The 24,931-nt window shown below is 36.3% G+C and overlaps 1 protein-coding gene across 5 annotated transcripts in view; it reads left to right on the forward strand.

The window, feature by feature from the left end:
- Window positions 1–24,931, forward strand: part of SYT14 (synaptotagmin XIV) — a 224,936-nt gene that overhangs the window by 194,140 nt on the left and 5,865 nt on the right. For all 5 annotated transcript variants that reach the window (XM_011938208.1, XM_011938182.1, XM_011938188.1 and 2 more), the window contains one exon: window positions 24,007–24,196. In XM_011938208.1, the coding sequence (XP_011793598.1) occupies window positions 24,007–24,196 (190 nt within the window). The remainder of the gene's footprint in view (window positions 1–24,006; window positions 24,197–24,931) is intronic.

The raw sequence follows: 24,931 nt of genomic DNA on the forward strand, positions 1-24,931 counted from the left end.
TACATAGTTCCTCCTTTAGCTCTGAGAAGTTTGATCAACCAAAGCCTTCTTCTCTCACCTTGTCAAAGTCATTCTCCATCCAGCTTTGTTCCGTTGCTGGCGATGAGCTGCGTTCCTTTGGAGAGGGAGATGCACTCTGATTTTTTGAATTTCCAGCTATTCTGCACTGCGTTTTCCCCATCTTTGTGGTTTTATCTGCCTTTGGTCTTTGATGATGGTGACGTACTGATGGGGTTTTGGTGTGGGTGTCCTTTCTGTTTGTTAGTTTTCCTTCTAACAGTCAGGACCCTCAGCTGCAGGTCTGTTGGAGTTTGCTTGAGGTCTACTCCAGACCCTGTTTGCCTGGGTGTCAGCAGCAGAGGCTGCAGAAGATAGAATATTGCTGAACAGCAAGTCTTGCTGTCTGATTCTTGCTCTGGAAGCTTCATCTCATGGGTGTACCCAGCCCTGTGAGCTGTGAGGTGTCAGTCTGCACCTAGTAGGGGATGTTTCCCAGTTAGGGTACTCAGGGGTCAGGAACCCACTTGAGCAGGCAGTGTCCGTTCTCAGATCTCAACCTCCATGCTGGGAGATCCACTGCTCTCTTCAAAGTTGTCAGACAGGGACATTTACCTCTGCCGAGGTTTCTGCTGCTTTTTGTTTAGCTATGCCCTGTCCCCAGAGGAGGAGTCTACAGAGGCAGGCAGGCCTCCTTGAGCTGTGGTGGGCTCCACCCAATTCGAGCTTCCCAGCAGCTTTGTTTACCTACTTAAGCCTTAGCAATGGCGGGCGCCCCTCCCCCAGCCTCGCAGCTGCCTTGCAGTTAGATCTCAGACTGCTGTGCTAGCAATGAGGGAGGCTCCCTGGGCGTGGGACCCTCTGGGCCAGATGTGGGATATAATCTTCTGGTGTGCCGTTTGCTAAGACCCTTGGTAAAGAGCAGTATTAGGGTGGGAGTTACCCAATTTTCCAGGTGTTGTGTTTCTCAATTTCCTTTGGCTAGAAAAAGGAATTCCCTTCCCCCTTGCACTTCCCCGGTGAGGCGATGCCTAGTCCTGCTTCAGCTCTTGCTGATGGCTCTGCACCAGCGGACCAGCACCAACTGTCCGACACGCCCCAGTGAGATGAACCTGGTACCTCAGCTGAAAATGCAGAAATCCCCCGTCTTCCGTGTGACTCACGCTGGGAGCTGGAGGCTGGAGCTGTTCGTATTTGGCCATCTTGGGCACGCCCCCGATTTTTTTAACTTTTATTTTAAGCTCAGGGGTGCATGTGCAGGTTTGTTTTATAGGCAAACCTTGTGTCATAGGGGTTTATTGTACAGATTATTTCATCACCCTTAATTGGTTTTGTAAGTTAATGACCCTTCGACAGTCCCTCTATAAAGTCTAAGATGATGATGATTTTATATATATATATATATATATATATATATATATGGGTGTGGGTGTGTGTATACATCTGTGTGCACACACACACACACACAATGATAGCCACTTATATTGAACATTATACAGATGTGGCCATATTTTGTGTCTCAGATAATTCATATATTTCCCTTTTCCAGATGTCTATGAAATGGCCACCAAGTATAATCTTCAGAGTATTGCAACTAGATATAATTTTTGTCCTTCTGAGATTAAAGACAGAAACTGAGCGGTGGAACTATCCCTGGTACTGACAAGTCCCTGGCGTCTCTTCTGGATTCTTGTGTAGCTGCCTTAAATCCGCCATTTACAGATCTAACTATACCTCTTACTTGTTTCTGAGATTTTTTTTCTAAAGCCTTGTAAAACCTGACTTCATTCCCACACTTTGACTGGCTAGGAGCGTTTGTAAATCTGTACACCATTCTCTGAATTTATTATATCTTACTCTGATCTTTTTATTTTCCCACAATGGTCAGAGCACCTTTCTATAAGCCAGCTGGAGGATAACTAACTTCAAAAGGTGGTACCTTCTTTTAATTAATAGACATGTTCATATGTTACAGTCCTAATGTTGCAGTTATACCCCTTTCTAGGAGGAGAACTTTCTGAAAGTGCACATGTATTTCTAGCGAAGCATCTTAACAGTTACCCTCAGGTCAGGTTCTCTAGAGAATCAGACTCAGTTTCGGAGGCAGTGACTTTTGCTGTATTCCACTGGGATATAGGTTCTTCAACACTTATTATTTCTATAATATGATAGGTGCAGCTTTTGTGACAACCTCAGATTTATACCAGAAGCTATTTTCACTGAAGAAGTCCTCAGATTCATATCCTGCTCTTCATATTTACTGAAAGTATAATAAGAAATGAGTTAATAGATATTGTATAGCAAACAGGTTTATTTCATTTGATAGCATGCTGAGTACACCAGTAAATGCTTAAATCTGATTGGGTAGCTGGAGTTAGCCAATAGTGGTGCCAGTAACAGTGAATCTGATAGTGGTGTCCAGTGTATTAGTTAGTATTTTCTCTTGCCTTCCATATTTTATTAATATATTCACTTATCCATTCCCAAGTGAACGGACAGGAAGATAAAAATTTCTGTATTTTCTGAAGTATTCCTTTTGCTTCTTGTGCAAGGTGGAGGCAAATAAAAATTTCTAAGAATCCTAGAGCCGAGTGCTAATTTTGACTTTTTTTGGCAACTATCTGGTTGTTTATTTTTGAGAACGTAGCCCAAAAGATACCTTATTCACATCTGATTGTCTTATTTACTCTTTTTTTTTTGGAGAGCTTGTTCAAGTGTGAAGTGTGGGGATGGACCACTCAGAAACACCAACTCCATAGAAATGGAGTTAGCACTCCAAAGTAGGAAAGTTAAAGTTTCATTTGTATAGGCAGAGACAGAGGAACTTTTGACAGGATTACAACATTATTCGTATAAGGTTGGCACATAGTTACAACAATTTGGTTGGTTAGGTTTTGTTGTTGTTTTGTTTTTTTGTTTTTTGTTTTGTTTTGTTTGAGACAGAGTCTCGTTCTGTCACCTAGGCTGAAGATAAGGTCTTGCTCTGTCACCCAGGCTGGAGGGCAGTGGTGCAGTCATGGCTCACTGCAGCCTCAACCTCCCAGGCTCAAGCGATCCTCCCACCTCAGCCTCCTGAGTAGCTGAGACCACAGGTACATGTCACCACACCCAGCTAATTTTTAATTTTTTAATTTTTTTTTGTAGAGACAGGAGTCTCACTATGTTGCCAGGGCTCATCTTGAACTCCTGGGCTCAAGCGATCCACCCGCTTCAGCCTCCCAAAGTGCTGGGATTACTGGTGTGAGCCACCACACCCCGTTTTGATTATCTTCTTCTTAACTGTGCCTTACTCTTATTTATTCGAACATCTGTATCTAAGTTTTACAGTTTTAAGCTTAGCATCATCATTAGTATTAATGAAATAAGAGCCCTGAGTTTCTTGCCTTAGTTGAACACATACTTAAATAATATGTAAAATACTTCAACTGTTTACAGCGTGTTTTCACACACAGTATACCTTTAAAGCTTCATACTTTTAGTCCTTAAACTCACCCTATTCAATATTGAACTCCTTTCTGCCTCTACCTCTAAACATGCTTTTCCTCCTCCTCCGTTTCTAAATCATTTTACAGTACCACTGTAAAATTGTTGATAAAGCTAGGAGCCATAACCTCATCATACATATGTCATCTTGTCGATCTGGGTTCACTGAGTTTCTCAGAGGTTTGGATTTGTAGTTTTAATTAAAGGGAACCTTTTGCCAATACTTCTTCAAATACGAATTCTGGCCACATAACCCCTTTCTGAAACTCTGATACATACATATGCGACCCTTTCAGGTTGTCCCAAAACTCACTAATGCTGTGTTCTTAAGTTTTTCCCTTTTTTTTTTCTAAAAACGGAGTCTCAATCTGTCACCCAGGCTGGAATACAGTGGCACAATCTCGGCTCACTATAACCTCCACCTCCCAGGTTCAAGTGATTCTCCTACCTCAGCCTCCCGTGTACCTAGGATTACAGGCATGCACCACCACACCTGGCTAATTTTTTGTATTTTTAGTAGAGACAGGGTTTTGCCATGTTGGCCAGGTTGGTCTCGAACTCCTGGCCTCAAGTGATCCACTGGCCTCACCCTCCCAAAGTGCTGGGATTACAGGCATGAGCCACCGCACCTGGTTTCCCTGTCTTTTTTTTTCTCTGTGGTTTGATTTTAGATCTTCTATTGCTATGTCTTTGGGTTCGTTGATCTTGTCCTGTGCATTTTCTATGTTGGTAATCCAGTTCAGCGTATTTCTCATCTCAGATATATTTTTAAGTCTCTATAAGTTAAATGTGGGTCTATTTTATATAGTCTCTGTCTCTTCCTAACAAGCCCATGTTTTCTTCTATTGTCTTGAACCATGGGACATATTTATAATAGCTGTTTTAAGGTCCATGTCTACAAATTCTATCATCTGTTTTGTTTCTGGATCAGTTTTTATCGATTGACTTTTTTTCCTTAATATGGGTTTTATTTTCCTTCTTCTTTGCATGCTTGATAATTTTTAATGTATCCCAGATATTGTAGATTTTACATTGTTGGGTGCTAAATTATTTTGTTTTCTCATACTTTTGAGCTTTGTTCTTGGATGCAATCAGGCAACTTGAAAACATTTTGATCCTTTTGAGGCTTGCTTTTAAGTTTTGCTATAGAAAACTAGACATTATTTATTCTAGGGCAAATTTGACCCCACTACTCAGGCAATTTCCTTCTAAGTACTCAACTCAGTACCCCATATATTATGTTTTCTACACTTTGTTCAGAATGTGAATTATTCTCAGGCCTATATGAGTTCTGGGGAGTGTTCTGCTTGATTCCTTCCAGTACTTCTTTCCTTGGCCATAGGTAGTTTGGGATTCAAAATGAATTTTTAAACTATGAGTGAGACTTAAGCATATTTAAATATGGCTGAGACAAATTCATTGAAGCATGATATTTAGGATGTGAGACAAGAAGCCTATAGAAAATAGGTTCCAGACAGCAGGTGGAGAAATTGGTCTGAAATACAAGGGATGCCTCCTCTTACAATGGTAAGAAAGAAGGAGAGAATCCAGATGTCAGAAATTTTGTAGATATTTTCGCAGGAAGTTGAGGAAGTTTTCACATATTGAGAGGTGTGTGTGCATGCGTGCGTGTGTGTGAGAGAGAGAAGCAGGAGGCAGGAATGAGTAAGGAGAAAGGGAACGGGGTCAGTGATTTTAGGAGAATGGAACTGGGTCAGCTGATTTTAGAAAATGGAAGATTTATAATAATTGGGGAAATGAAAAAAAATAAACTCACCCGAGAAGTATAACTAGATTGTAAGTATAGCCAGATGATGGCCAAAGTTCCAATTCATCCCATTGTGTTGCTTTTCCTAGTGCAATCAAGGAGTTAATTAATTGATTCTTCCAAGGTTAGCGTTTTGGCAGCTTGGAATGCCAGCTTGATGGAGGAAGAAGTAAGGACAAGAAGGGGCTGATGAACAAAAAATATAGTGTCAAGGACTGAAGGTGCAGTCAAAGCATGGAGTTGTGAGAGCAGTTGAGTGAGCAAATTACGTTAGAAAAAAGAGGTTCTAGTCAGCACCTGTTTTACTTAGTAATTTTGGCAAAGACCTCACTGTAGCCTCTGGTGATGCCAAGGCCCAAGAAATAATGTGAGACTGGGAGGGAAAAGTCATTAGAGAAGAGAAAATCAAATAACTTAGTGTGCAGACTGTTAGACGGATCATTCATGTGGAAATTTAATTCACCTTAAGTCACATTAAGTCAGAGAGATGTTAGGGTGCAGGGGAATCTGTGAGCCAGGTGGAAATCTTCACTAATGGAGCAGGCCTCACTAGATGATTAGCAGTTGAAACATTGCTGAGAGGGAGAAGATGGTACAGTCAGATGGCAGGAGCTTCAGACTGAACCACAATCTGCAGGAGTGCCTCATGGATCCTGGTAACATGTGCTTCAAAATTTTATATAAATGAATTTCTGTCAGTGTATGGGCAGATTTGAAGGGACTTACCCAGTTTTGTAATTTGTATCAGTCCCCTCTGAAGGCCCAAACAATAACAGGAACTCTGAAGAAGAGGCAGATGTGGGCCCCAGATTTGAAAGGTAAACTCGTAGGACACAGCCTCCTTCACCTCCTATGCTCACATTCTTGATGGGCAGTTGCCACACCCCCACCAAAAATCATCACCATCCCACTGGCGCTCTTCCTTGGTGGAAATATGGGGACCTTACTACTCTCATGAATTATAGAGGGAAAAATAATGAAAGTGAATATGAGGATGAAGCCAGATTATAAAGATCCTCAAGAACAGAATAAGGGATTTAGACTTCTTAGTAAAAAGACCATTCGAATTAAGAGTCCAGAATCCTAAGTCCTAGTCCATTTTCTCCAGAACAACTAGATATGTTAAAACTTTCAGAAAGGTTTTTAACCTCTCCAGGCCTTATTTTTCTCATTTCTAAGGTAAATATGTTAGGTAGAATAGGTAGATTTGAACCATGTTCTCCAGAAATGTTCTGGGATTCTGGAAATGTTTGCTTCAAATTTCTTTTTTTTTTTTTTTTTGAAATGGAGTTTTGCTCTTGTTGCCCAGGCTGGAGTGTGGTGGCGCAATCTTGCCTCACTGCAACCTCCGCCCCCGGGGTTCAAGCGATTCTCCTGCTTCCACTTCCTGAGTAGATAGAATTACAGGTACGTGCTACCATGCCTGACTAATTTTTGTATTTTTAGTAGAGACAGGGTTTCACCATGTTGGTCAAGCTGGTCTCAAACTCCTGACTTTGTGATCTGCCCGCCTTGGCCTCCCAACATGCTGAGATTACAGGTGTGAGCCACTGTGCCCAGCCTGTTTTTATAGTTTAAAATGGTAAAAAAAAAAAAAAAAAAAATCATAATCATAAATACATGTTTTGTATTAAATTTTAATCTATTGGAAACTGTTTACATGTTAACTCACTGTATTAGTCCATTCTCACACTGCTAATAAAGACATCCTGAGGCTGGGTAATTTATAAAGAAAAAGAAGTTTGATGGACTCATCGTTCCACATGACTGGTGAAGTCTCACAATCATGGTGGAGGCAAATGAGGAGCAAAGTCACATCTTACATGGCGACAAGCAAGAGAGCCTATTCAGGGGAACTGCCTTTTATAAAACCATCAGATCTTGTGAGACTTATTTACTACCAAGAGAACAGCACAGGAAAAACCCATCCCCATGATTCAATTACCTCCCCAGTTCCCTCCTGTAATATATGGGGATTATGGGAGCTACAGTTCAAGATGAGATTTGGGTGGGGACACAGCCAAACCGTATCACTCACTATCTACCCTTTCTTTCTTCTATAGATTTACTAATAAAGCCACTTCTCCCATATCTCTCTACATATTTGAAATTCTTATAATTGTGACTTGGGAATATTATACAACACCAAGGTGCTGATATATTGTTTAATCGCTATATATTGTTTAATTTAGTCCTATATATGTCTGCCATAAAAATTATACATGTGTCACAGTCAGTGCTTTTTCTATATTTAAAAAAATCAGGTAGTTTTAATTATTTGCATAAAATGAGGGTAATTTTCTTTAATTATAAACAATCATTATAGTAATGATTTAACTTAAAAAGTTTCTGTAATGTTCCCTAACTTTATCTTTCAATTTTCTTGGTCAGTTCAATCAATTAATATTCTGACATTGCAAGACAAGGTAATTCATAACTTATCAGCTCTTTATTGATATACATAAAATAAAACACAAACACTGGATGCCAAAACTGTTACCTACAAACCTAAATATCAAATTTCATTTTTTATTCAAACAACCTGTTATAAATTTGACTCGGTAATAAACATATACTAATACAATGCTATACTTACCTGTTTCATGTATTTGAATGTGGAATTAGAATAATATTTTATTTTTTTAATAGTACCTTTTTTTTTTTTTTTTTGAGACAGAGTCTTGCTCTGTCACCCAGGCTGGAGTGCAGTGGTGTAATCTCAGCTCACTGTAACCTCCACCTCCCGGGTTCAAACGATTCTCATGCCTCAACCTCCCAAGTAACTGGGACTACATGCGTGCACCACCACGCGCAGCTAATTTTCTTTTTTTGTATTTTTAGTGGAGATGGGGTTTTGCCATGTTCCCCAGGTTGGTCTCAAACTCCTGCTAGGATTACAGGTGTGAGCCACCATGCCTGACCAAAAGGGTACTTTTACTACAACTTTTTGAAAACCACTAGATTAAATTATCTTTGAGATTCTATTATTCTGAAATAGGGATCCTGTAAGTAGTTTTTCATAACCATTGAGACATGATTCACAGATCATAAAATTCACCCTTTTATAGTATGAAAGTCATGATTTTTAGAATATTCACATAGTTGTGCAGCCGTCACCATGATTTAATTTCACAATATTTTTATTATCCGCCCCCCCACCAAAACTCTGTAGCCATTAGCAATTACACCTCCTGGCAACCACTGACCAATTTTTTGTCCTATGGTTTTGCCTCTTCTGCACATTTTATGTGAATCGAATCATACAATATGTGGCTTTTTGTGTTTGATGACTTTTACTTAGCATGACGTTTTCAAGGCTCATTCATGTTTTATCACATATCCATACTTCATTGTTTTTTGGGGACTTAATAATATTCTTTGTATGGATATACCACACATTTTGTTTGTCTTTTCATTCATTGACATTTGGGTTGTTTCCATTTTTGGCTTTATGAATAATGCTGCTATGAACATTTGTGTACAAGTTGTGTAGACATATAGTTTCCTTTCTCTTGAGTATATGTCTAGTTCTAGAGCTGCATTTATTCTTAACATTTCTAGGAACTACCAAACAGTTTTTCAAAGTAGGTGCACCATTTTACTGTCCCACCAGCAATGTATGAGAGTTTCAGTTTCTCCACAATCTCTTCAACACTTGTTATTATCTGTCTTTTTATGTAAGCTATCCTACTGGCTATAAAGTAGTATCTTATTATGGTTTTGATTTGTATTTCCCTAATGACTAATGATGTTGAGCATCTTTTCATGTGCTTATTGACTATTCATTTATCTTCTTTGGAAAATTTCTATTAAAATCCTTTGCCTATTTTTTAAATTGGCTTATTTGTCTCTTTATTTTTTAGATGTAAGAGTTCTTTACATATTCTGGAAATAAGTCCTTTATAAGATAAGTGATTTGATAGTATTTCCTCCCATTCTGCCTGTCTTTTTACTTGATGATATTCTATGAAGTACAAAGTTTTTAATTTTGAGAAATTCAGTTTATTGATTTTTCCTTTTGTTGCTTGTGCTGTTAGTGTCTTATCTATGAAACCATTGCCTAATATAAGATAAAGATTTACTACTATGTTTTCTAGTAGTTTTATGGTTTTAGCTCTTTAAATTTTTTATACAGTGTGAGGGGAGAGGTCCAAATTAATTCTTTTACATGTGAATACCAGTTGTCCCAACACCATTTGTTAAAAAAAATTCTTTTTTCATTTATTTGTGTTGGCACTCTTGTTGAAAATGAATTGCCCATAAATGTAAGTTTTTATTTCTGGACTGTCAATTATAGTCTCTTGATCTATTTGTCTATCCTTCTGCCAGTACCACAGTGTCTTGATTATTAAAGCTTTATAGTAAGTTTTATAATTGGGAAATGTGAGTCCTCCAACTTTGTTACTGTTTTTCAAGATTGTTTTGGCTATTCTGGGTCCCTTGCGTTTACATATGAATTTTAGGACATGTAAATTTTAGGACTGAATTCTTTGTTTCTGAAAAACAAAACAAAACAAAAAAAAAAACGAAGGCCATTGCAATTTTGATAGGGATTGCATCGAATCTGTTTGATCGGTACTTTGGGCTGTATTACCATCTTAACAATTTAAGTCTTCCAATCCATTAGCATGAGATGTCTTTTCATTTATTTAGGACTTCTTTGATTTCTTTCAAAAATGTTTTGTAACTTTCAATGTAATACAGGTTTTACAGTTTTGTTAAATACATTCCTAAGTATTCTATTCATGTTGATGCTATTGTGAATGGAATTGTTTTCTTAATTTTGTTTTTTCATTGTTCATTGCTAGTGTAAAGAGATAAAATTGATTTTTGTATATTGATCACAAATCCTGAAGCTTTGCTGAGCATATTCATTAGTTCTAGTAGTTATTTTCTTCGTATGTATGTTAGGATTTACTGCATAGGAGATCATGTCATCTGTGAATAGAGGTAGTTTTAATTCTTCACTTCCAATCTGAATGCCTTGACAAAGACATTCTCCTAGACTAGTCGCTCCCACGGTTTATTGTTGCTGTTTGTTGTTGTCATTCCTCTTTGAAGACTTCCTTGGATTTTGTAAAGTCTATATTATTGTCGTGTGCATCTCAGTCAACATTAGTGGCCAGCTAACAACTGGACAGAGATTTCATTAAGTCTTTGCTGAGGGGTTCTGCGTGTATTGAGCCATGCCTTCAATACTCCTAGAGTCAGTTTACAACTGTGCCTTATCTTTCATTTTCTGCATGCACAGGGCAACAAGATCAGCTAGAGTTATGAGACTAGGACCTTCTCAAGTTTTTTTCTGGGCATGCACATAGCTTTGCACATGTGCATGGACTGCTAGATTTCCAGAAATGCATTAGAACTTTTCAGAGATCCCTATTAACTTTTCATTCCCTAGATTTTGCTCTTATTTTTTCATTGGCCAGAACTGCTTCTTTGGTGGCTGCAGTGTTAAACAATTGCCACTGATTGCTGTTGGATTTCACAGTTGCAAGTGTTGGCTTTCAACACTACCAGTGAACTGGGGAGAGGGTAATGGGAATAGGGTACATTTAAAATGCCACAAACCTTGTAGTTCTCACAGTATTCAGCCATTTTTCTTGAATAAACACTCCTTGGAGTGTTGCAGGCCTTTAGTTAGTTCAGAGTTCTGAAAAAGTTTTTTTTTTTTTTAACAGTGTTTGCCAGTATTCGTGTTGCTTTAATAGAGGAGCAGACTTTCAGAGGTCCTTACTTCACCATTCTGCCTGTAATGGTTTTTGAATAGAGGTGTGTCACCACCAAAGCCAGGTGTATGGAAGTCTAGTTTACCAGTGTCTGATGTCCATATGCTGGCATGGAGATTGGTGAACTGTAGTGATGAACTGATCCAAAATGGCTGTTCAGTTAAGGAAAACTAGGAACATTACCAGAAGAAAGTTACAAGGCCAAAAGTTCAAAGATTTAAAAGTAAGTAACAGATTGAGCTGACATGAAGGATGACCTGACTGAGCATAGGAGACCTCTCCTGTGCCTGCTCTCTGCACCCCTTCCTCCCCCATTTCCCACTGTCTGCATCCACTACACAGAAAATGTTTGAAAACTTTTCAAGCATTCAAACCCTTTATTTCAAATGAAATATTATTTATAACTCAAATGGTGTACAAGAAGCATCAGAATGGAGAAAAGATAACTAAGATGAAATTGCATTATAGAAATATAGTGATCTATTTTTAAAACACTTATGTGTTTGCTCACGTAATCTTATCACTTGAGAGGACATGAACATGAATCTCTGTTTTGTAATGGAGAAAAATGAGACTTTCAATAGATCAATTACCTCCAAGGCTTAGGGCTAGAAACAGGTAGAACTGCTCCTAGTTCTTTTGATTTGTCAAGTACTTTTTGCACTATTAGATAATAACACTCTATTAGAGGAGTTTTAGTAGTAAGGAAGAGCCTATTTTGAGATACTATCTGGAGGAAAAATCACCATTGTTTATCTGGTTGGTCATGTGAGATTAGAAAAGAGAAGATGCCCAAAAGTTGGAAAAGGTAATGCATGAAAAGTGTAATTTTAAAACATTGCAGCTAGCCAAAAAACAAATGCCATTCTAATGTAGGGAAATGAAGATCAAGTTGCTATTAATTCAGTGGAAGAATCAGGGTAATAATTACTGAATATTTAATTTTAGCCACAAATGTGTATATTTTGCTAATTTTTCTCCAGGTGTCAGCAGCACTGTAAACAATAGCAATTATAATAGTTACTTGGATATCTACATTTGTTAAATAGTACACATTTGGGAGTATATTATATTCATTTGCTCCCACCATCAATAGTTTATACTTTAATATCTTGAAAAATGTCATATATTATTTAGTGCTACATTCAATATTTTACCATCTATATTATTACTGTCCTCAGCCTGCTAGAGAGTTACTTAAATGTAATCCTGTAAGTTTTGACTTAACTGAAGACTCAAAATGTTTTGGAGAAACTGGGTCAGCAGGGGGCAGCACAATCTTACAATGTGTAAAATGTGGTCATTTGAATGACCGTTCAGAAATAGAATATAAAGGTAGTGTAGTTCATGGCTTTTCAAGCATTCAAACCCTTTATTTCAAATGAAATATTATTTATAACTCAAACCTATAAGGCAGAGAAAAGTGGTATTTTACTAACAGAAATCTTATTTTATAATATTTACTTGTAACATCTAATGCTGAAAATGATAGGGTTGTTTTGATGAACAAAAAATTGAGAATAAAATTTTCTAGAAGGTACTATTACTATATTATTTTTCTAGATGAGGAAATTGAGTCTCAAGGAACTTTTAAAACATGTCCAATGTCACACAGATGGCAAAAAGTTAGAGCTTATTCATAAACTCAACTGTCTTACTCTGTCCAAAGCACAGGCACCTACAATTATGCAATTGCTGCTAATACATTTTCATCTTGCTGCAGCTCTGAAATCCAGTGCAACATATTTCTTTTGTTTTAATTATACATTTTAGAGAAAATTCTGATTCGTATAGATAAGGAGTTACAAATGATAACTTTTTTTGACAGCTTGCTCTTTAAACTTCGAATATTCTCCATTAAACAGAAATGACAGGTAAATCTTTAGTCCAAGATACAAACAATAATACATTAAATTTATTTGCAGTACAATGTGTTCCCTAATATGTTAACAAGTGGTATAACTATTAAGGAAGTAGACATAGTTATTTCACCTTTTTTAGATAACTGAAGTATAGAGATGCTAAATACCTTACTAAAGTCACAGTCCTGTAACAGACCCCAGTAAATCTGGCTGCAAAGTTTCCTTTCCTTCTGAGTACACTGTATTGCCTCTATTTTATTACTCATTTATGTACTTATATTGTTTTTATTTTAATTTTTAAATAGTTAAAATTGTATTTGAAAAATGAAATTCGATAGATTTCACTAACCACTGTTGGAAAACCAGTAGTCTATGGATAATTATAATCCAAAATATAGAAGACATTTAGAAATTATTTGGGGCTGTTATATTAATAATTTAATTTATTTCTATTTAGTTTTCCAATAATAAAAACATATTTATATTAAAAACAGATTCAAATCATCTCATTTAAAATAAATTCATTAAAGGGAACATATAATTGGATATATCAACTTGCATAGGAATAACTGATTCTAACACTCTATATGCTGAGTGACCAATTTAAAAAGCTCACACTTCCCCCAGGTGTAAATGTGAGAGCATTTCTGGAATATAGAGTCTTTACTATTTAGCAACCCAATATGTGTCAGCAGTGATTCAGATATCTCAGAGAAAGAAGATTTTTGAAATTTTCAGAAATGTGATAGACTAGTAAGAAATCAAGGAAGTCAGCTACATTAATTTTGAAGCAAAATTTATAGTTCTTAGTATGTACTAAAGCTGTTAGGTTAGAAAAATCTTACATGATTACTCCAACTATAACGTGTCTAGATCACTAAGACTGATTATAATAAAACAGATATTTTTAAGTCTATGTTTTGCTACAGGGTAAAAAATTGCAATTTTTTGCTCGGGATATAAAATGTGCACAAAGCAAGTGTTATCTCAAGTAAAGACTTATCTATCACTAGCACAGCTAAGTAAGTTGTGATCCCTGCTCAAGCATTCAGTCATGCAGCATATTTGGCCTTATTTTTTGAAGAGGTATATCTGAGCATGTTACTCCCCAAGTTCAAAAATGCCTCTCTTGCTTCCACTACTTGTAGAGTAGGTCCAACTTTTCTTACCACTGCATTTCATGTCTTTCATGATTCATTCTTTTCATTCAGCAGTATTTATTAAGTGCCTGCTGAATGATAGGCACTCTACTAATTTGAGGACATACAAAGAAGAATAAAACAAAAGTTCTGCCCTCAAGGGACTCACAGTCTAGTGGGAAAGACAGACAAAGCAACAGTTACAGGACAGAAAGTCTCTAATAGAAATATTCATACAGTGCTGGGTGAATACAATTTGGCTTCATCCTTCCTTTCCATCTACATTTTCCACTCCCTCCCCATAAACACATGCCACTCCAGATCCATTTACATTTAGCAAACGTGATACCCACTTTTGGGGCTTAGCTCATACTTTCTTTGTGTGAAATGCCCTTCCCTATGCCTGCTGAAATCCTATTAGGACCAACTTCAGGTAACTCCGGAATATTGTTTCTGTTATCCAGAGTTGATCACATCCACATATTTTCTCCCATAAAATCTCTAAAGGCAGTTTTTTCATAGTCTGCCTTGAAATCAGTTCATCTATTCCCTAGTACAGTGCTTGTGCTGAACAGACATTGAATATACTTTTCTACTGCTGAGTCTCCAAATAACAACTTTATTTCTAGTCTATTCTGTTTCCTTCAGTAAAATAAAAACAGTATGGCCAGGCATGGTTGCTCACATCTGTAATCCCAGCACTTTGGGAGGCTGAGGTGGGCAAATCACCTGAGGTTGGGAGTTCAAGACCAGCCTGGCCAACGCAATGAAACCCCATCTCTACTAAAAATACAAAAATTAACCAGGCATGTTGGCTCATGCCTGTAGTCCCAGCCACTCAGGAGGCTGAGGCAGGAGAATCACTTGAATGCAGGAGGCAGAGGTTGCAGTGAGATCACAACACTGCACTCCAGCCTGGGCAACAGAGTGAGACTTGGTCTCAAAAAAAAAAAGAAAAAACAGTATATGGCCTATTTATTACTTTTTGCAACTGGCCTGAAGTCTGGTCACAAATAAAATGAATTAGGATTATAAGATGAATATGAGTGTTTCTAAAAACTATTAAACACAATGTAAACAGTATATTAGGTACTAGAGTATAATGGATACTGTTGGTTTTCTGCCCCAGGTGTAAATGTGAGAGCATTCCTGGGATACAGGCTTTACTATTTAGCAACCCAATATGTGTGAGCAGTGACTCAGATATCTCAGAGAAAGAAGGTTTTTGAAATTTTCAGAAATGTGATAGACTGGTAAGAAATCAAGGAAGTATGTATATACTACATATATACTATATGTAGTATGCATGGCCTATATATGTATATATGACATACATATGTAGTATATATACACTACATACATACTGTATGTATGTATACATATACATTTCCCACATACAATTCCCACAGAAAAAAATAATTTCCAATGAAGATGAACTCACGTTTTAAAAAGTATGAGCAGGAAGAATTGGTCCACCATGAATGACAGTAGACGCAAGAGAAAGATGTGTTGGCAGCTCTAGAACTAATAGGGCTCTGTGAAAGAGGTTATAAAATAAATATGCTTTAATAGAATAAAGAAATAAAAAGTAATAGAAACTACAAAAAAAAAGAATAAGACAATGTGGGAAAAGAGGTTGATTTAAATAAGGGCCATATTGAACTTCTAGAATGAAAAAAGTCATTAAAAATAGACTCAATGAAAAATATGAAAAAGTTTTGAAGAGTAGAATAAGAATGTTAAGCGTATTTTCTAATAAGGACTCCAGAATGTGAGACTAGAAAAAAACGAAAGATAATGTTTAAAATACTTAGATCATCAGATTGAGAAATTAGAAGTTTTACACAGGATTATTAAAACTGAGTCCACACCCATAAAAATTACAGTGAAAGGATAAAATACCAGACAAAATGATAAAAGCAACCAGATAAGATACAAGGGAACAACAGTGTGACCAACAGCAGACTTCTCAACAGCTACAACAAAGGCCAGAAGGCAGTGCAGTAGTATAATATACTACATGCTAGGTGTTGTTCTAGGTATTCAGTATACATTAATGAAAAACAGATATAAATTTTGGCTTGCATGAAAGTTAATTCTAGGTAGAGAAGAGAGATAAACGTAATACATACAATAATTATAGGGTATGTGAGAAAGAGGTAAGTACTATGGGGTGGAGGGAGAAACAGGGTGAGCAGAATTAAGAGTGCTAGTGAGACAGGAGGTGTAATATTAAATAAGGGTCAAGGTATAAGGCTCATTGGGAATGTGACATATGAGCAAAGACTTGAAAGAGGTGAGGGAGTTAACCATGTACAAATCTGAGGAAAGAACACCGCGAGCAGATGGAACAGCCTATCCTGAGCCCAGAGTGCATGTGTTGTGTTCAAGGAATAGCAAGAAAGTGCATTTAGCTAGAACTCTGTGATTGAGGAGTAAAGTAGTAGGAGGTAAGAGAGTAAAAGAGGCAGCCCTCTCACTCCAACCCCACAAAATCCATATTTTTCAATACTCAAACAAAAAAAAAAACTTTCTAAGTCAACTCAGCGTCAGAGACTAAAGCATAATTAAAATTGGAAATATTTAGGCACAAACACAAATGAAAATACCTAAATTTGTGGATTTCAGCCCCTATCAGTATTATAAGGAAATGTCTAGCCTTAAATTTATTTCTAAGAACATAAGAATGAGGCAAATTGATCAGCTATATAATATATAAGCATTCTTCAGCTCAAGAAGTTAGAAAGGGGAAACAGAGTAGAAATGAAAGAAAAACTGTAAAGAAGTTTAACACAAACAAAATCTGGTTCTTTGAAATTACTAATAAAAATACATAACACCCCTGGAGATGTTGAACAAGAAAGAAAGAAAAATATGTCAAATTAAAAGGATATAACCACCAATTCAGTGGAGATCTCAGAATTATAAGAGAATGACTCTAGGAAAACAAATTTGAAAACAAATAAAATGTGCACTTTTCTTGAAACATACAAATGTCTAAAAAGTGATTTAAGAGTAGTAGAAAACTTGAAAAGACTGATTATCATTAAAGAAATTCAGCCAGTAGCCAGAGTCCTCTTAAAAGAAAGAAAGAGGAAAAAAAGATGGTCGAGTTTCAGAAGCAAGTTTTACCCAACTTCAGTGAACAAATAACTTCTGTTATATAAGCTATTTCAGAGAATGAAAAGGAAAGGTATCTAACTTCTCTTTCGAGGCTTATATAATTTTGACACCAACTAGACAAGAATAACATGAGAAAATTATAAACCAATCTCATTTATAAACATATATGCAGAAACCCTAAATTAAACATTTTAAAATAATTCAGCAAAAAATATACACATATGCCTATATTTATACATATATATTCTTCAAATAGGTATTGTTTCAGGAGACCATGAGAAAAGAAACTTACAAACTTTATAAACCAATCTCATAAGCAGAAATGCTAATTAAATATGTTCATATTGAATAGAGCAAAAAAGTGCGTGTGTGTATATATATATATATATATATATATACACACACACACATAAATTTTTATTATAGCAGGAATTTTTTTTTTTGAGATGGAGTCTCACTCTGTCGCCCAGGCTGGAGTACAATGGCATGATCTCGGCTCACTGCAACATCCACCTCGCAGGTTCAAGCAATTCTCATGCCCCAGCCTCCCGAGTAGCTGGGATTACAGGCGCCCGCCACCACACCTGACTAATTTTTGTATTTTTGGTAGAGACAATGTTTCACCATATTGGCCAGGCTGGTCTCAATCTCGTGACCTCAAGTGATCTGTCTGCCTCGGCCTCCCAAAGTGCTGGGATTACAGGTGTGAGCCACTGCACACAGCAGATCATAGCAGGGATTTTCATGACCATTTCCACATGATGCTATGGTCAAACGCTGATAAAGTATTCTGTTATTATGGTTATTTATGTGAATGTTCTATGATTCATTTTTCTTCTTTCTTAAATCTTATCAGATATGTTAATTTTTAGTGTTAATATGTAGGGCTTATGAAGGAAAAAGTGATCATTTTCTGCTTTTATTGTAGCTCTTCCTTACCTAACCTGAATGTCAGAGCCGTGCTCCATGAGTGCAGTAACATCATGATTCCGTTTCATTGAACCATCTTTTCATCCTCCTTGGCTCCTGCAAGGCTAGTAACTGCACAGCAAGAGCCTGTGGAGGATACTTGCAATTGGAGCAACAGCAACAACATCACCTGCTCTCCAGTAATGTGGATAACAGTCCTCACTGAAGACCAAGGGGGAAAAAGCAGGAACAGACAACTCAGTTGAATGGGCTCTGTAGTTGATGTCTGTTTTTTCTGCTTAGTATTCATATCTTTCTTACGCACACAGTACCCAGATTTTGGTTGGGAGACTAACCTGCCCCTGTGTTCTGCTAAAGCAGACTTTATTCCAAAGCCCTAGAATTAAATCTCATAGGCTCTAAGAAGCAAGTTCCAGGATTTGGGTTTGAGCAAGTAGGATGCTGTCTTCCTCTTTCCCATGACACTCAGAGCTGCTGGCAACTAGGAGGGAAAAGTGTGCCAGAGAATGAAGCCAAATTTGGGAAACAAACCTGCGAAATGAATAAAGGAGAAATGGTTCCTAGTGACATGGGTTGAGGCCTGGATCAATGAGTGCCAGAAGCTACCTGTGTACAAACTGTACAAAGCCACTGTTCACTTCAGTAGACTGTCCTTTTGATACACTCCGTGTTTTTACAAACCCTACTAAAACCCAGCCTGGCTCTCCTTTACACTAGACTTACAGTGTGGAGGATGGAAAGGAGGTAGGATTTGGAGCAATTGCGCTCTTTCTTCCTCTCTCCTGAAATTGCCTCTGGTGATCTCCTCCTTACCTAGTTCCCTGGGGCTAGGAAAGGGCCCTGAGGAAGAATCCTTGCTGCTAGAGATGAAGCTCATCATTAGTGGCAGCTCTGACTTTGCAGCAGGTGACTTCCCTTGTTTTAACTTCAGCACCCTCTGTGATCGCCCCATTTTCAGAAAAGTATAATGGAAGCATTTCACATATAAATAAAAACTGAATGCTATCTTCCAGACACAGTGAGAATTAAGTTCCACAGACACTATTCAATAGATAATTCAATTATAGTAATTATCATTGTATAGTTTAGTGGTTTCACCTTAAAAAATATTGAGCATAAGTAGTTACAAGTAAGCTGGCAGTAATTTAATATTAATAAAAAGCGCAGTATGTTTACTTAATAGGAATTATATTGTATTTTTAATCATATTGTTTTTTCTCTATGTATTTACAAGCTTCCACCTGATTTTAACCTATTCACACCATTAAGGAAATGTAATGGCTACCTTAACCACTAATTCTGGTTATGGTAAACATATAGCATATATTCATTCCTCTAAAAATTACATATACTTCACTTTCACAGAATTATTTGTAATCCTTTACCCTAGGGCAGAAGACTCAGGGGGAAGGAGGGGAAGTATTAAAAAGAAGTAAAATATTATGCAAGATGCGAAGAAGTTTTACTTTGGGGAGCCTGTGGGACTATTCCTTTAAGTAGACCTAGTTATGATTGGAATTTGTTTGACTTTGCATTAATCACCTGCAGCTACTGCTACCTAGGCAAGCCCCAGTTATAAATTAGTGATGAGATCTGCAGAGGGAGTAGATGGAGATTCCTGAATATACACTGAATGGAGCAGCATGCCCTGAGGAGTAGTCTGAGGAAAGATGCCATTTGGGCAGATAATGTCGATATTTAATTTGAGATTGTTTGTTTTTGAGACAGATCTCGCTATGTTGCCCAGGCTGGTCTAGAACTCCTGGGGTCAAGTGATTCTCCTTTGTCAGCCTCCCAAGTAGCTGAAATTATAGGCGAATGCCTGTAACTTTTTTTTTTTTTACTACAGTGATTCTGTTTAGCTATTTTTTAACTGCTTTTCTTGTACTGAGTGAGCTCCTTGGACTGCCACAACTCTACCAATATTGAATGGGCAGTTACACTAATGTCAGTGGAAGGGACATGAGATTAGCACTTTTTCTAGGGTGTAAATTCATAATGAACTCTCCTAGATAATAGTTTCTTGTATTATTTAAACACCACTATATTTCAGCAGGGCTTACTAAAATAGAATGTGATCAACAAGGATCTTAATGCTCTTGCTTTTTGGTTGGACTTGAAGGTAATGATTTTCACAGCAGTGAAGTGGGGAGTGTTCTCCTTAGGATCGAGAAAGGACTTTCCATTGCTTTCTTTGGGCATTGCCTTTTTTCTCAAAAGTGGCAGTATGACTTCTGTGTATAAGCAACTATTAGGTTCACATCTTATCTGACAGTAGGTTAATGTGGAAAACACTATATTGTGAAAAATGTATCTCACAATATTCTAACAGATGCTGCTAGTATAATAGCCTAATGTAACAAATGCACCAAATGTGCTCAAGCATGTTTTTGACACTATTTTCATAAGTGATGATATATCCTAATTGAAACTTACTAAAATTGTTTTCGTCTCCAACTGTCATGAAAACATACCAAACTATGTGTTTTGTATACCCATGATTTAAGAATATAAAATGTGTATTCCTTTTGGCTTCCACTCTGTAGTCTAGAGTTAAAAATACAAGATTTAAGCCTTCTGTATATTAGTCCAACAAGTTTGCTCAGGCTCCAGGTACGTATTCATTCTCCTTCATTACTTCTACAGCCAATAATAGTAGGTTTAAACTCGAAGATTCTTATAAAACATTTAAAATTTTTTTAACTACATTGTTATAAGGAATAGTGTTAGTGTCTTTTTTCTTTCGTTTTTAATTCATGGACTGGATCTTTTTGGGAATCTTCAAAGAAAGTTCTGTATATTTATTTTTATCGTTGTATATTCATTTGTGTATACTGTGTCTTTTCATCATGTAATTCTTTTCTTAAATCTTTCTTGCAAAACCCAACACACATTAGAAAAGGGTAAAAAATGCAAAATGTATAGCCCATTTATCACAAAGCAAAACCCATGTAATTACCATCCAGGTCAAGGAAAGAAACAGTGTCTCAGTAACCCCAGAAACTCCCATCCTGCCCTTCCCAATCACTGTTCTTCTCTCCCACCTCCAGAGTTAACTACAATTTTTCTTTTATGTTAATTACTTTTTTGCTTTTCTTTGTAATGTTACCACCTAGTAATACATCGGGAACATAATGGTTTAGTTCTGCTTGGTTTGAGGTTTTGGTTTTTGGGTTGTTTGATTTTTTGTTTGTTTTTGTTACTTTACATAAATGGAATTATGCAGCTAGGTATCCTTTTGGGCCCAACATGTTTTACTTACAATCACATTTGTAAATGTAGTTATAATTGGTTTTCATTGCTGTATAGTATGCTGTTGTATGAACTCAGTACAAATTATTTATCCATTCTATTGCTTGGATCCAATATGAATAATGCTGCTGTGAACATTCTTTCATATGTCTCTTGATAAACATTGCACATATTTCTGATGGATATATATGTAGGAGTGGAACTGCCAGCTCATAGCGTATGTGTATTTATAACATTTAAAAAATTGGTATCACTTCACATTTCTACAAGAGAACTATGATAGTTCCCAGTGCTTTGTCCTCACCACACTTGGTATTCTTTTAGCTCATCTGTTTGTTGTGTAGTGTTACCTTGTAGTTTTCATTTCCATTCCCCTGATTACTGATGAAGTCAAACAATTCAAAGAAACCTGCTGATATTTTTATTAGAATTGAATTTAATCTATTGATTAATTTGGAGAGAATGTTACAAAATTGAGCTTTCTAGTACAGTAACAGTTTATATAGTACTTTTTGATTTCTCTCAGTAATGTTCATAGTTTTCTGTATCGAGGCCTCGCATATCATTTGTTACATTTATTCCTACATATTTTATATTTAAATGCCATAATAAATGCTATTTTAATAAATTTTATTTTCTATTTGCTTCTGATATATAGTAATGTTTGGATTTCTACATTTTACCTTTGTATACAACTGCAGTTCATCTGTAGATTTGTTCCTGTGTACATAATTATGTAATCTGCACATAAGGGCTTTTTTAAAAAATCTAGTCCCCTTCCAAATCATTATACTTTTTATTTCATTTTATTGTCGTCTTCACTAGCTGGTATCTCCACTACAGTGTTGACTAAAAGTAGTAATAGTTGGCAATTTCAAAGGGGAAACATTAACATTTTTTGCTATTAAGTATGATGTTGCATGTTGCTAGATTTGGTTTGCTAATAGTATATTTAGGATTTTTTCATCTAGATTCATGAATGAGAAAATCTTTTAATTTTTCTTTTTTATAATGCCCTTATTAGATTTTGGTTTTAATATTTAGCTAAATTCTTAAAGGAAGTTGAGGAGTGGTTTCTCTTTCTCTACTATCTGAAAGAGTTTGTGTAAGGCTAGCATTATTAATTAGAATTCACTAGTGAAGCCATCTAGGCCAAAGTTTCTTATTTTGTTTTGTATGTGTATTTTGGAAAGGCTTTTAATTACAAATTCAATTTCTTTAGTAAGACTATTTCTGAACAGTCTTCCACCATGTCTTTTGGTTGGTAATAACTTTCTAGAAAGATGTCTATTTCAGAGGTCTCCGACCCCCTGGCCGCAGACCAGTACCAGTCCATGGCCTGTTGGGAATGGGTGCCACACAGCAGGAGGTGAGCAGCAGTGGGCTAGCAAACATTACAGCCTGAGCTCAGCCTCCTGTCAGATCAGTGGCAGCATTAGATTACCCTCTTCACCCTGTCCATGGAAAAACTGTCTTCCAGGAAACTGGTTGCTGGTGCCAAAAAGGTTGGAGATCGCTGGTATATTTCATTTCAAATTTCAAATTTACTAGAAGAAACTTGTTCATCCTATCCTCTTATTTTTTTAGTGGTCTGTAGAATATATAGTGATGTCTCCTTCTTCATTCCTGATCATTGTTATTTGTCCCTTCTTTTTTTCTTAATTGGACTCTCCAGGAGTTTATTCATTTTGTTAGTCTTTCAAATCACCTATTTCTATTATTTAGTTACTAAAAGTATACCTTTAATTTCCAAGAAATATAGATATTTTATTCTCCTCTAGAACAGAGTTTGGGTTTCTAATCAGTCAAAAACATTATGAATAATTTTCATCATTTGAAATTATTTGCTTTAATTTAAAAATTCTGTCTACTTGGGAAAATTATATTTTGTAGCTATTAGGTGTAATATTCTGCATGTGACCATTAGGTCAATTTTGCTTATTGTGATGTTCAAATCTTCTACATCCTTATGGTACTTACTTGTCCGCCCATTTAGTCAGTTACTGAGGGAAGTGTGCTTATGTCCCCAGTGATTATAGATTTCTGTATTTCTCTTTCTAGTTCTGGCCATTTTTGCTTTCTGTATTTTGAGTCCATGTTATTAAATGCATCCAAATTTGGGATTATTTTAATTTTTAGTAATTTCAGTGTTTTATCATTATTTCATATACTTCTTCATCTCTAGTGGTGATTATTGCCTTAAAGCCAACCCTGACTGATACTAATGTAACTACATCAATTTGTTTGATTATATTTTACATGATTAATTTTTCATGTATTGTTCAACTTTTCTATATCTCTGTGTTTTAGATGTTGGCTTATAAATAGCAGGTAGTTTTGTTTATTTAAAGGCACAGTTAGGACATTTGATTATTGAGTCTAAATCTTTGTCAGTCGTTTAAGGTTGATAGTCTTTAAACAATGATTTCTCATATTCAGAAAACAGTTTATTAACATCGATAAGTTTAAGAAACATTTATCTGATTTGTATATAAATATGCAGCAATTTGTGAAGTCTTCTCATTTCCTATTACTTCTTTGGCTTTTATATAATGAAAAGAAATCCAGGGGCTAAAATATGCTAAGGACGATAATTCTAATCTGGTGTTTGGTTTGGTTTGCAACTCATCTTTATTGTGATTTACTTACCTAATCCAAATAAACATGGCGTAACAATATATCTCTCTTGCAAAATACTATAAAAATTTTATTATTGATTACAGGGCTGTGACTCCCAAATGAGTGTATCAGAAATGTCGTGTAGTGAAAGTACATCCTCATGTCAGTCTCTTGAACACGGCTCAGTTCCAGAAATTCTTATTGGCCTGCTTTATAATGCCACAACTGGAAGACTATCAGCAGAAGTGATAAAAGGCAGCCACTTCAAAAATTTGGCAGCAAATAGACCACCCAGTGAGTGAAAAATAACTTTTTAAATTCTAATGTTTTCTTTACTTTTGGGACTCTCAGTACTAGGGACTTCAATCCTATCATTTAGTCTTAACCAATCAAAATGAAATGGTGTAATCATCAGCTAATCTGTTTCATGTTTTCTATTTCCAGTCCTTTGGGAAGTAGAAAAATTTGAAATTCAAAATATTAATAGTAAGGTGACAGAACTTTTAATTTTTCATAGTGTCTGCAAAATAAATTATCTCTATCATCTTTTAATGCCAAAAAAGGTTACAGGGCCTTTAAAGTGAGTAATGTTCACAAATATGAACAGGAATGTGTATAGCTATTGTTAACTGAAGAATAATGTGTTTTCTATCTGCATACAGTACTATGAACTATTTTATTTACTTCTGTATTTTCCTTCTTTCTCCCTTAACAATTTAAGAAGAAACTATTACTTCACATTTTTTCTCCTTTAAAATTATAATCTAGTACTGCCAGTAGAGACTTTTTGTAGATGGAATGGGCTTTGCTCTTACCAGGACAAACAGAATAAGGAACAGTTTGCAGTTTACCCTGGATGCCAAGAAAGGAAAGCTAGATGGCATACCTCTGCCCTGACTGTATGCATGTTATACCTGTTACTGTTCTCTCTCCAGATCTCTCTCCCAGTTCAACAGGGCCAGGGTAGGTTATGGGAGGATAGTGAAATTGTCACCCAATATACCTCTAAAATGTTGGTACCAGTAAGAG

The sequence above is a fragment of the Colobus angolensis genome, unplaced genomic scaffold (genome assembly GCF_000951035.1).
Source record: "Colobus angolensis palliatus isolate OR3802 unplaced genomic scaffold, Cang.pa_1.0 Scaffold100, whole genome shotgun sequence".
Classification (NCBI taxonomy): Eukaryota; Metazoa; Chordata; class Mammalia; order Primates; family Cercopithecidae; genus Colobus; species Colobus angolensis.